Source organism: Hyalella azteca, unplaced genomic scaffold, assembly GCF_000764305.2.
Source record: "Hyalella azteca isolate HAZT.00-mixed unplaced genomic scaffold, Hazt_2.0.2 contig1556, whole genome shotgun sequence".
In the NCBI taxonomy this organism is placed as follows: domain Eukaryota; kingdom Metazoa; phylum Arthropoda; class Malacostraca; order Amphipoda; family Hyalellidae; genus Hyalella; species Hyalella azteca.
Window position 1 is genome coordinate 84,511 of NW_025931865.1, and position 11,958 is coordinate 96,468.

The 11,958-nt window shown below is 36.8% G+C and overlaps 1 protein-coding gene across 1 annotated transcript in view; it reads right to left on the bottom strand.

Annotated features, from left to right (window-relative positions):
* Positions 1-279: 279 nt before the first annotated feature.
* LOC108677955 overlaps positions 280-11,958 on the bottom strand; it is an 18,808-nt gene continuing 7,129 nt past the window's right edge. The window contains exons 9-18 of the mRNA XM_018166274.2: positions 7,966-8,056; positions 7,554-7,672; positions 6,822-7,034; positions 5,802-6,026; positions 5,468-5,589; positions 5,236-5,323; positions 3,877-3,974; positions 3,298-3,415; positions 2,377-2,607; positions 280-2,100 (exon numbers count right to left, since the gene is read on the bottom strand). Of these exons, the coding sequence (XP_018021763.1) occupies positions 1,895-2,100; positions 2,377-2,607; positions 3,298-3,415; positions 3,877-3,974; positions 5,236-5,323; positions 5,468-5,589; positions 5,802-6,026; positions 6,822-7,034; positions 7,554-7,672; positions 7,966-8,056 (1,511 nt within the window). The 3' untranslated portion in view covers positions 280-1,894. The remainder of the gene's footprint in view (positions 2,101-2,376; positions 2,608-3,297; positions 3,416-3,876; positions 3,975-5,235; positions 5,324-5,467; positions 5,590-5,801; positions 6,027-6,821; positions 7,035-7,553; positions 7,673-7,965; positions 8,057-11,958) is intronic.

The window sequence follows — 11,958 nt, forward strand, 5'->3', positions numbered from 1 at the left end:
TCATCAGGACCTGCGGGAGAAAACTGAGCGGCTTTGCCGAAGTCAGATTTACGAAAAGATTTAAATTCGCCTGAGAAAAGCAGGGTATTAATTTACATTAAATATCATTGGGGAAAACTCTGAACTTAGTCTACTTAAATTATTAATCTACGTTTATATAATATGAGAATGCATTCAAATTGACTGGATACACGTCATTCATAGTATTAGCGCTCTCCATGATTTTTAAAATGTAATAAAAATCAAAGTGAAAATAGGTTAAGGTAAATCAATTGAAAATTAATTGATTAGAGAAACATGAAATCTAGTGAAATGGCGAAAATATTAGATACCTGCGATTATATAAATTATTATATCTATTTATTGATTAACATCATATATAATGTTACATAATGAAATTTGAAAATATAATATTTTGCGTTTTTATTAGTACATTTTAATTATTTTTGTATTAGTGTTATAATTGCAATGTCTGCCTAACATTAGTTCGCAAATAATTCACTTATGTTCAATTATTATTGTTTTATTATTCGCGCGAGATTCAAAGTCTACGGATTTCTGCATATCCATTGACAATATGTTAAAGTTAATAAATAAAGAAGATTTGACAAAATGCCATTCACTTCAAAATTCTCCGCATATTACTATTCCTGACAGTTCCCTTCATGAAGTTAGTCGTCCTATATACGGCACCTTATAAAAATATCACACGACTGACTTATAAATCTTAACAAATTTGGAATTATTACTGATGTCCAAGTATTCGTAATTCTATAGCATTTGAGCGCTAATAAACAAAGTTAATATTTTGCAAAAATTTTCAATTAGCAAAAGTTAAGACAGCACGATAGCTGAATGATTCAAATTCATAGGCTTGATTCCATTGGAATTCCTTCCCCGAGGCAAGTCATTGAGGCTTCTTGAAAAGATTTAATCACTGCCAGAAAATCAAAAGACTGAACTCTGAGCACGAAAGTAGAATCCTGATTGTCATCCCATTCAGCGAGAAAATAGCGCTGTAACAAGGCTTTAAAGCAGTGATGACGTTCGTGAAAATGTTATCGTGGTAAATGATGATGGGGAAATGATAAGAGCAAGCATTAAGAATGTCGTAAAAATTGTTCAGATAAAAATATATTTGCGTACCAAAAGCATCACTTTCAATATAGATAAATTCGTCTGCTGATCCTAACTGAATAGGAAATAATTCACCCATTGATTTGTTATGTCTATATCATGCTTAGTAATTCAAAGCGTGAAACCTGTGATCTAAACAGACAAAAATTTTGTAAATAAATACCGGATAACAAGGCTTAATTTTACAATATCCCCCGCAAACGACCATTGAATTAATCATGGAATTTTAGACGGAAAAATAAAAAATAAATCACAATTTAGTTGTACGATGCGCTGAGTCTGAAAATTTGATGAGCCACATAACAACAGGTGAACTTTCCTGGAAGCTTTTATAGATCGTTAAAGAAATATCAGTGGCTTGAAAATTCTATTTGGAAGCACTTCTGGCGGATAAATCCTATGAAAAATAAGGAGACTTCATATGATGGAGGGTCGGAGTGTGGTTACTTTGTCCCTAATTTTTTTAAGTGAAAAAACAAAAAAAAAATTATGTTCTGAGTTTCGTTATTCATTTTAACTATCCAGAATTTGAATGATTTCCAACTCATTTTGACGATTCGAATTCATTACAAGAATTGAATTATCTTCTTGATTTTCGAGTTCCTTTCAAGGATGTTGATTCTCGCCCATATAAGGGAGACTCGTCAATATTTTGGAGCAAAAGGATATTCGCTTCAAATAATCGGGCTTAAATTAAAATATGCCTTGCTTGGACTCATCCGAGTCGGAGGTTATGGGTTAATTAAGTGAGAATTCTTTATATAACATCATGGATTTCTAACTTACCGCAATCTGGTACGTAAATCATGGACCAGTTGCCGTTGGTACAGTTGTTGTAGAGGGCCAATTGTCCGCTCTGGAAGTACCCAGGACAGAAGTACTCGACGACGACTCCTTCTGTGAAGTTGCCCGTGAACGACGAGTTCGCGTGCAAGGGAGCGTCTAGCGGCGGCCCAGGGCACGCTGAGGGAAGTCAAATGTGAAATAATCAAGAGTCTGTGCATAAAATAATTTGTTTATCAAGTATTTTCGGATATCTATTACTTATGAATATGGATTAAATGGAAACAATCTAACTGGGATTTAAAACGTTGGTATAACGCGTCATTGTGCTTAGTTACTGCCGGTGCGTAACGCGAAAAAATATCGGAGACAACAGACAAACTTGATCTGAATGGTGGTCATATTAAACGTTGTTGAACATGTAGTCAATTATATACTTAATTATCAAACACTCACCAGGTCTACAGACAAACTTCTCCTGCAAGGTGGTCATGTTGAAGGCTTGATTTACAGGTCCGTAAGTCGCATTACCCGCCGTATCCATGCACTTGATAGACTCGTTGAATGCGCCGTAATCTGTGGCTTGTCCCTTAGGGCACTGGTAGGTGAGAACCTCTTCCACGAAGGTAGGTAACCCCGACCACGTCACGTTCACGCCGTTGATTTCGGCCGGCGGGTCCAGGCAGGCTGTAAAGTTTGTGCAATATTAACTAGATTTACTTGATTTAGTTTCCCATTAAGTTCAAAGTTTGCATTTACAGGTACAACTAAAAGGAGCTAAAACTATTCTACCACCAGTTACTAACTCAAAGCAAATCCCTGAAATAAAAGTTGCTTAATATTGATGTGGAATAGGAAACTAACTGATCGAAACTCGAGTAATATGATGAGTTTAATTATAATGTTGAGTGTACGAAAAATAGTCACGAGTTCGTGGCTATTTTTTATAGAAGCCGTCAGCTAATCACTAAGGGCTTTTGAAAATAAATCCATAAATTACAGACGATAAATCTACCGCAACGTATCCTTATTCCGCTACGTTTGCTTCAACGAGTTTCGATATTAGACTGAGAAAAATGGATGGGCCATATTGTCCAAATAGCTATACACTTGTTACATGTAGCACTGATATGTCTTTTTTCTGGACTAAACTGGGTCAAGCTAACATGCAAATGGGCAGAGGGTAAAACATGCAGAAGGTATGGCTGTCCTGACGACGTGTATCGCATTCGTATACAGAGGGCATGGCTAACCTAACCTTGGTTATCCTTTCCGTATTCAGAGGTTATGGCTGACGTTATGACAGTTATCGTATCCTATACAGAGGGCATGGCTGACAATAACGTTGGTTATCGTACATACAAAGGCTCAGCTAACCTCGGCTGCAGATCAAGATGCTGCTGTTGATAGCCGTCCAGGATCCGTTGACGCTCGTTGACGTCACTGTTGTCATACGATTACCGAACACTTGTCCAGCTGGGCAAGTGTAATTTACCTGAAATATTTTATCAATTTATTTTACATTAAGCAATTCGTAACTTGTTAATATTTCCGCACTAAAGGCATGATCAATGATGCGACTGTAAAACCCAATGAGAGATGTAACTGCACGACCAGTTTTCTATTGATGTATTCCAGTAGCGTGATATTTGATTTAGAATCTGTGTTGAACCTAGTTCATGCGGTACGCTTTTTGAATAAATTCTTGATTAAAATTTATTCCTCTTCAGCCTCCTTATCTTGGATGAAACGAGTATATACTTGAAATTGACGTTTTTAATGTAAGATATCGTCTAACGGGAATGAAAATAGCAGGCTATAAGCGAGGCGAATATGAATAAAAATTAATAGGTACACTCTAACGAGATCAATGCTTACAACATATACATAAGTAAAATATAAGTTGAGCATAAAGTCAAAGAAATTAGTCTATATTATCAATAGAAAAGAACTTACCGTAGCGCCCTCGCGCAGATTGTCGGTGCCGTCGCCTTTCCACGTGGTCGTCATGGTCGTCATGTTGGGTGGGGCGGCGGGTGGCTGGTTAGTGGCCACTGAAGACAAATAATATCTCATTATAGCAAATAACTTATTTATGTAAAATAATTCCTGAAGATTTTCTCTTTATATAAATTCGACGGTAATAAGTTAGCGCATTTAAACGGCATATTTAGTAAATTTTGTTGTAATTCGTTCTCATTGAAATATATCCCGGCACATATTCTTCATTCTTATTCTGCCAGGCGGCTGCACATGACAGCACAAAATTTTGTTCTGCAAACAAGCCACGAGTGGAAATAACCTTGGTAATTTTTTTTCTTAATCAACCGTGAGCGGGCCTTTCGGTCGAGAATTTGCTCAAGTCTTTGGCAAATCCGGAGATATGTATATATATTTTGTGTATTTTGCAACTTTACGTATAAGCTAAAATTTGACCAAAATTTAACAAAAAAGACTAGTCGCAAAAATGACGAGTAGGCAATTTTGAGCAATAACTCTAATTGTTAATGTAAGTTACGAAAAAAATAGTATTATATATTATTTAAGATTAATATGGAATCTTGCCGGACTAAGGAAATTATTTTAAAATATCTATTTGTTGCATAGGTTCTATATTTATATTCAATCCATTCGCATAAATAAATAAATTTAAAGTAACAATTTTACATAATATATTTTCTGTAGACAGGTTATTAATGCCTCCTTAATCACGCCTTGTACCATTGCTTACTGATGCTACTCTCAAAAATTCGATTTTCCCGCCCAGTGCTCTCAGCCCAGTTAATTTGGCAAGTACGCGCCGATTTCCTCCATAGTATTAATCTAGTAATTAATTATAAAGTAGTCTCTGTAATAATAGTCTATAATCAAGCAAGTATTCTCTGTAGTAGTCTATAATAAATCAAGTTGTCTCAATAGTAGGAGTTTACTTGTATAATTAATCAGTAGTATCTGTAGTAGTAGTCTACGATCAATCAAGTAGTATCTGTAGTAGTATTCTACAATCAATCAAGTAGTATCTGTAGTAGAAGTCTACAATCAATCACGCAGTCTCTATTCGAATTCTTAGGCACTGCTTCTCAACGGACGTGGCTATCGTGGCAAATAGCGTAGCCGTGAGCAGACAGCGTAGCGTATCGTGGCGTCCAAAACATTTCCTGATTTCCTAAAAATTTGAAAATCAGTTTTTCTAAAATCAAGCAGTTGAGCTGGACTCAAATTTTTTGAAATATTTTGACCTGACATGTGCGTATGATTATGATGTCGAAACCGTGCGTTTGGTTATGTTAATAACAGAAATAATGCGGGACTCACACAAGTAGCAGTCGAGGGTTCCTCTTGGAATGGTCCAGTCGCCGGTGGCGGAGCAGGTTGCCGTGACATTGCTGGCCATAAGCAGAGTCTGGAAATAAGTGCAAAAAAAAAAAAAAAACAATTTTTGAATATCTCACTGTGAGGGGCAAAAAATTAGGTATATGTGTGTATTCTGATAGGAACCAGATAATTTTAAGGAATTTCATACAATTTGAATCTTCATGGCGCTTACCCCGTTGGGTTCGAGGTATGTTCTGGGGTCGCATGTGTAGGTGACTTGAGTGCCCACCCAGCGCTCCGTGATGGGGGACATGGTGAGGTTCGCACCCGCGGCAGGAGGCATGTATCTGCACGCTGAAGGAAGGAAGAGACATGAGCTTTGATTATGATTATTATGTTGATAAATGAAATTTATCAAATTGGATAATGAACAAATTACCTATCTCCACTATATGATAACGTAATTTTATCAAATATTAATTGAGGACGTGAATGGAGGCTGATGAAATAATTATAAATATTAAATTCATAGTTCTCTTAATGATATTCGAGAAATGTCTTCTAACCTTTTTTGCAGGGTAATATGGACGTCATGTTCCAGTTGTTCATGGTACAGGAAATGTTTTGCGTCGTGACGTTAAATTTCGCTTCGAACCCGTCGACGCACGTTGCTGTTACGAACTCTTTAGGCGTGAGCGCCGCGTTCGTGACGAGGCTTGCGTTGTAGACGTACGCTGTTGTGTTCGCGTAGTCTGTTGTTGCGTTTAGAACTACCGGGGCTCCAGAGCAAGCTAGAGAATAGAATGTTTTTAGCAAAAAAGATGTAAGTATTTAAGAAAGACATTGATTTGCCTCGATAACTTTGACTTGTTACTTAGGATTAATATGAGTTTTGACTGAAGATAAAGTTTTGGCAGAAGTATTACTGAATAAAAGAATTGTTCTTTGAAAGGTATCGATAAAGGATCAAAGGCTGCTTCAAATATGTGAATCATAAAAAATTATAAATTAGCATGGAGGCATTAGGAAGGTAATCAGGAATGTGTTACGTAAATACATTTTCTCACAAAATTTACCGTAAAAAGAGTATTAGGAATTTATGTTTAGTATGATATAATTGTGAATTAAATAATTGAATTTTATAAGCAACAAATAATTGCATATTATCATTAACCAAAAAACCTCCCTCCATTATGTCGTTCGCTCTCACAGTGAAAATGTAAGGAATTTGGAATCACTGTAAATTTTCGTATAGTTGTATTTCTTCAACAATGTTTCCAGGTGTTATCTTCTTGAAATTGCAATTCTATATGGTTTTTGCCTACCTTCTGCAATTTATTCGTAATTTAGGTCTTAAATTTTATGCGTAAAATTGGGTTTCTTTGCTGATTAAGTGATTATCCTCATATGCCTTTACATTTTGTCGAACTGTTGACGGAGCTTGTCACTAAACTGTTGCAATAAATACGTAGTTAATATACTCGGTATTTTCTTTGCATTTTAATTCTTGATTGAATAGAAATAATGATAACAGGTAATTTTTGGACATGCAAAAACGAACTATAGTCAGGGAAAATATTTCTGACCGAGGCACTCCTGGAACGCTGGCTGGAAGATGTAGGAGGTGGAGTTGGTGGCGTCCTGAGAGCAGGTTAAAGTCTGGTTTGCGTCCCCGGTTCCCGCTATTCCCATTCCCGTCGGGCATGTGTAGGTGACATTTCCATCCAGGAATACTGAGTTAGCGTCGGTGATGTTCTTCATACCAGCGTTTGTGACGTTAGGAAACGCATTGGCGCAAACTGTTGAAAAATGAGAGCATGTCTCATTAATACGAACAAGTATGCTACTTTCGCTTATGCATTGCACGTAATTTTTTACGATTATCCGTCTGATAATTTGAGCTTTTTGAATTGAACTGAACTTACACTAGCATTAGTATTGAATTTTAAGTTTGGAGAGCCCCCAACTTATACATGCTGTTTTAAAATGGAACCCTCAACAAATTCTGATCATCCGACGCTGAGGAACCAACTAACCATGTAACGTGTCAGTAACAACACATTACTAAACTATGCAATATGGTTTGGTTACACCTGGCACTCTGATGCAGGGCAGCAGCTGCAGCTCATGACTGTGCCACAGAAATACAAGAGACATCACCTGGCACTCTGATGCAGGGCAGCAGCTGCAGCTTATGACTGTGNTTATACACATCTAGATGTGTATAAGAGACCAGCTCATGACTGTGCCACAGAAATACAAGAGACATCACCTGGCACCAGCTCATGACTGTGCCACAGAAATACAAGAGACATCACCTGGCACTCTGATGCAGGGCAGCAGGGGAGGTTGCCAGCCGCCGAGGGCGCCCAGGCAGTGCAGAGTTTGGTTCACCGACAGAGAGACGCTGCCATTGACGAAGAAACCGCGGTCACAACTGTCGGGAATTGAGGTATGGACGATGAAAATGTCATTTGATTTATTTAGAACTAATGTCAGTTCAATGAATTTAGCCTCCCGACCAAAAAAATTACACTGAAAAACATCAAACATAGGAGCTTGGATGTTTTTTTTTAAATAACAGCCTATAGTGTAATTGCGATCGAATGGACCGCGTGTGGAGTGGACATTCAAGTTATCAATAATTAGTAATAATTCATAGATTTTCAAGTTATTATTTTAGAGAGTTAATATTATTATTGAGTTAATACGTTAAATTATTTGAATTACGTGTAGACGATGGAGTCTGAGAAATTTGCTGTGGTGAAGTTGGCGGTAGCCGTCATGTTGGCAGTGGGGATGGGGCTGGGGAAGTAGCAGCCTGGGGAAAGAAAGGGAAGCATCAGCAAAGGAAAGGAAGAATCAGCAAAGAAAGGGAAGCATCAGATACGAAAGGGAGGCATAAGATAAGAAAGGGAAGCATCAGATACGAAAGGGAGGCATAAGATAAGAAAGGGAAGCATCAGTTAAGAAAGAGAAACATCTGAAAGAAAGAAAGAAAGAGAAAGGGAAAGTAAATTTCGCTGTTTCCAGCGAAATTTCTCAGTTTTATTGTCTTTTTTATTTGGAATGAATTTTTAAATGGTATCACTGCCCGTTCAAGCTTTTCATGGTTTTAATATCATTGTATTTGGAGGTAGTATAAATATATTTTTCTAATTTGACACTTTATTTAATTTTTTCATTTTTGTGTACCCATAATATATTGCTTCTATGCAGTCATTGTTGGCACAGCGCCTTATGTGGGTCATTCAAAGTTATTCGTACGGTAATACCAGTACAGCAAAGAGGGAAGCTTATAATACTGTACTGTAATACCAGTACAGCAAAGAGGGGAGCTAATCATACTGTACTGTAATACCAGTAAAGCGAAAAAGGGAGCTAATTGAGTTGGTAAATTCAGAATCACCGATGGGTATAATTAATGGTAATGCCTGCTCATATTATTATGTCTTCCATTAAACGAAATTTTTGACAAAAGGAGACAATCGTTAAAAAGGAAAACTTTTTCAGTAGTCATGAACTCGCGGCAAAAATAGTTTGTTTCCGTTGGTAATTAAATATTTCGGCGGTTAAGTATTGGAATAATTGCAAATAATTTCAAAACATTTAGCACACAACGCAGCACAACATCAATAATAGCTTTACCAAATTAAAGCATTAATGCAAAATCATTAGTTCCAGAAATAAGTGAAACGTAACTGGTTAACCCGTGGTTTTTTGGGCCTCATAATTCCTGTAATTTTGTATCCTTGTTATCCCATATCCCGTCATAGATAATCAAATTAATGTGATTAATTAATGATAAATCATAATGGTATCATGATATCATAAAATTAATGGTAATCAAATCAATCAAATTAATTCTTAAATAACATAAGAACAATTTCAAACACCTTTTTTGTGAGACGTGACTCCCATTTTACTCCTGTTTTAAATCTGTAAAAAATTTATTTGAGTCTATTAAATTGAATTTACGTCTATCAATTGAAATATTAAATTTTTGGTCCAATGTTTTCCTATTCTTCTATTAAGAAATTTCAGGCCTAGGCATTACCCAACACGATACGCACCCCAAAAGTCAGCTGTCCGATAATTGGCGGTAGCTGTCATGTTGGCCGTGGGGATGGGGCTGGGGAAGTAGCAGCCTGGGGAAAGAAAGGGAAGCATCAGCAAAGGAAAGGAAGAATCCGCAAAGAAAGGGAGGCATAAGAAAAGAAAGGGAAAGTAAAGTTCTCTGTTTTCAGCGAAATTTCTCAGTTTTATTGTATTTTTTATTTGGAATCAATTTTTAAATGGTAGCACTGCCCATTAAGGCTTTTCAATAGAGCCTATGTACTTAAATTACATAGGAACACGTTCAAACACTTTTTTTTGTGGGACGTGACTCCCATTCTACTCTTGTTTTAAATCTGTAAAAAATTGACTTGAGTCTATTAAATTAAATTTACGTCTATCAATTGAAATGTTAATTTTTTGGTCCAATGTTTTCCTATTCTTCTATTAAGAAAATCAACGAGTTTCGATATTAGACTGAGAAAAATGAATGGGCCATATTGTCCAAATAGCTATACACTTGTTACATGTAGCACTGATATGTCTTTTTTTTCTGGACTAAACTGGGTGAAGCTATATAACATACAAATGGGCAGAGGATAAAACATACAGAAGGTATGGCTATCCTGACGACGTGTATTGCATTCGTATACAAAGGGCATGGCTAACCTAACGCTGGTTATCCTTTCCGTATGCAGAGGTTATGGCTGACGTGATGGCAGTTATCGTATCCTATACAGAGGGTATGGCTGACGTGATGGCAGTTATCGTATCCTATACAAAGGGTATGACTGACGTGATGGCAGTTGTATCCTTTACAGAGGCTATGGCTGACGTGATGGCAGTTATCGTATCCTATACAGAGGGTATGACTGACGTGATGACAGTTATCGTATCCTATACAGAGGGTATGGCTGACGTGATGACAGTTATCGTATCCTATACAGAGGTTATGGCTGACGTGATGGCAGTTATCGTATCCTATACAGAGGGTATGGCTGACGTGATGGCAGCTATCGTATCCTATACAAAGGGTATGGCTGACTTGATGACAGTTATCGTATCCTATACAGAGGGTATGGCTGACGTGATGACAGTTATCGTATCCTATACAGAAGTTATGGCTGACGTGATGGCAGTTGTCGCATCCTATACAAAGGGTATGGCTGACGTGATGGCAGTTGTATCCTTTACAGAGAGTATGGCTGACAATAACGTTAGTTATCGTACATACAAATGCTCAGCTAACCTCGGCTGCAGAGCAAGATGCTGCTGTTGATAGCCGTCCAAGATCCGTTGACGCTCGTTGACGTCACTGTTGCCATACGATTACCGAACAATTGTCCAGTTGGGCAAGTGTAATTGACCTGGAATATTTTATGAATTTATTTTACATTAATCATCTCATAACTTGACAATATTTTGAAAATAAAGGTGTTATCAATACTGTGAATGTAAAACCCAATGAGGGACATAATTGCACGATCTGTATTTTATTGAAATATTCCAGTATCATGATACTTGATTTAGAATCCATGTTGAACCTAGTTCATGCGGTACGCTTTTTGAATAAATTCTTGATTAAAATTTATTCCTCTTCAGCCTCCTTATCTTGGATGAAACGAGTATATACTTGAAATTGACGTTTTTAATGTAAGATATCGTCTAACGGGAATGAAAATAGCAGGTTATAAGCGAGGCGAATATGACTCAAACGAGATCGATGTCTAGAACTTGTACATAAGTAAAGTATAATTTGTATATACAGTTAAAGAAATTCGTCTGTGTTATCAATATAAAAGAACTTACCGTAGCGCCCTCGCGCAGATTGTCTGTGCCGTCGCCTTTCCACGTGGTCGTCATATTGGTTAGGGCGGCGGGTGGCTGGTTGGTGGCCACTGAAGACAAATTATATCTCATTATAGCAAATAACTTATTTATGTAAAATAATTCCTGAAGATTTTCTCTTTATATAAATTCGACGGTAATAAGTTAGCGCATTTAAACGGCATATTTAGTAAATTTTGTTGTAATTCGTTCTCATTGAAATATATCCCGGCACATATTCTTCATTCTTATTCTGCCAGGCGGCTGCACATGACAGCACAAAATTTTGTTCTGCAAACAAGCCACGAGTGGAAATAACCTTGGTAATTTTTTTCTTAATCAACCGTGAGCAGGCTTTTCGGTCGAGAATTTGCTCAAGTCTTTGGCAAATCCGGAGATATGTATATATATTTTGTGTATTTTGCAACTTTACGTATAAGCTAAAATTTGACCAAAATTTAACAAAAAAGACTAGTCGCAAAAATGACGAGTAGGCAATTTTGAGCAATAACTCTAATTGTTAATGTAAGTTACGAAAAAAATAGTATTATATATTATTTAAGATTAATATGGAATCTTGCCGGACTAAGGAAATTATTTTAAAATATCTATTTGTTGCATAGGTTCTATATTTATATTCAATCCATTCGCATAAATAAATAAATTTAAAGTAACAATTTTACATAATATATTTTCTGTAGACAGGTTATTAATGCCTCCTTAATCACGCCTTGTACCATTGCTTACTGATGCTACTCTCAAAAATTCGATTTTCCCGCCCAGTGCTCTCAGCCCAGTTAATTTGGCAAGTACGCGCCGATTTCCTCCATAGTATTAATC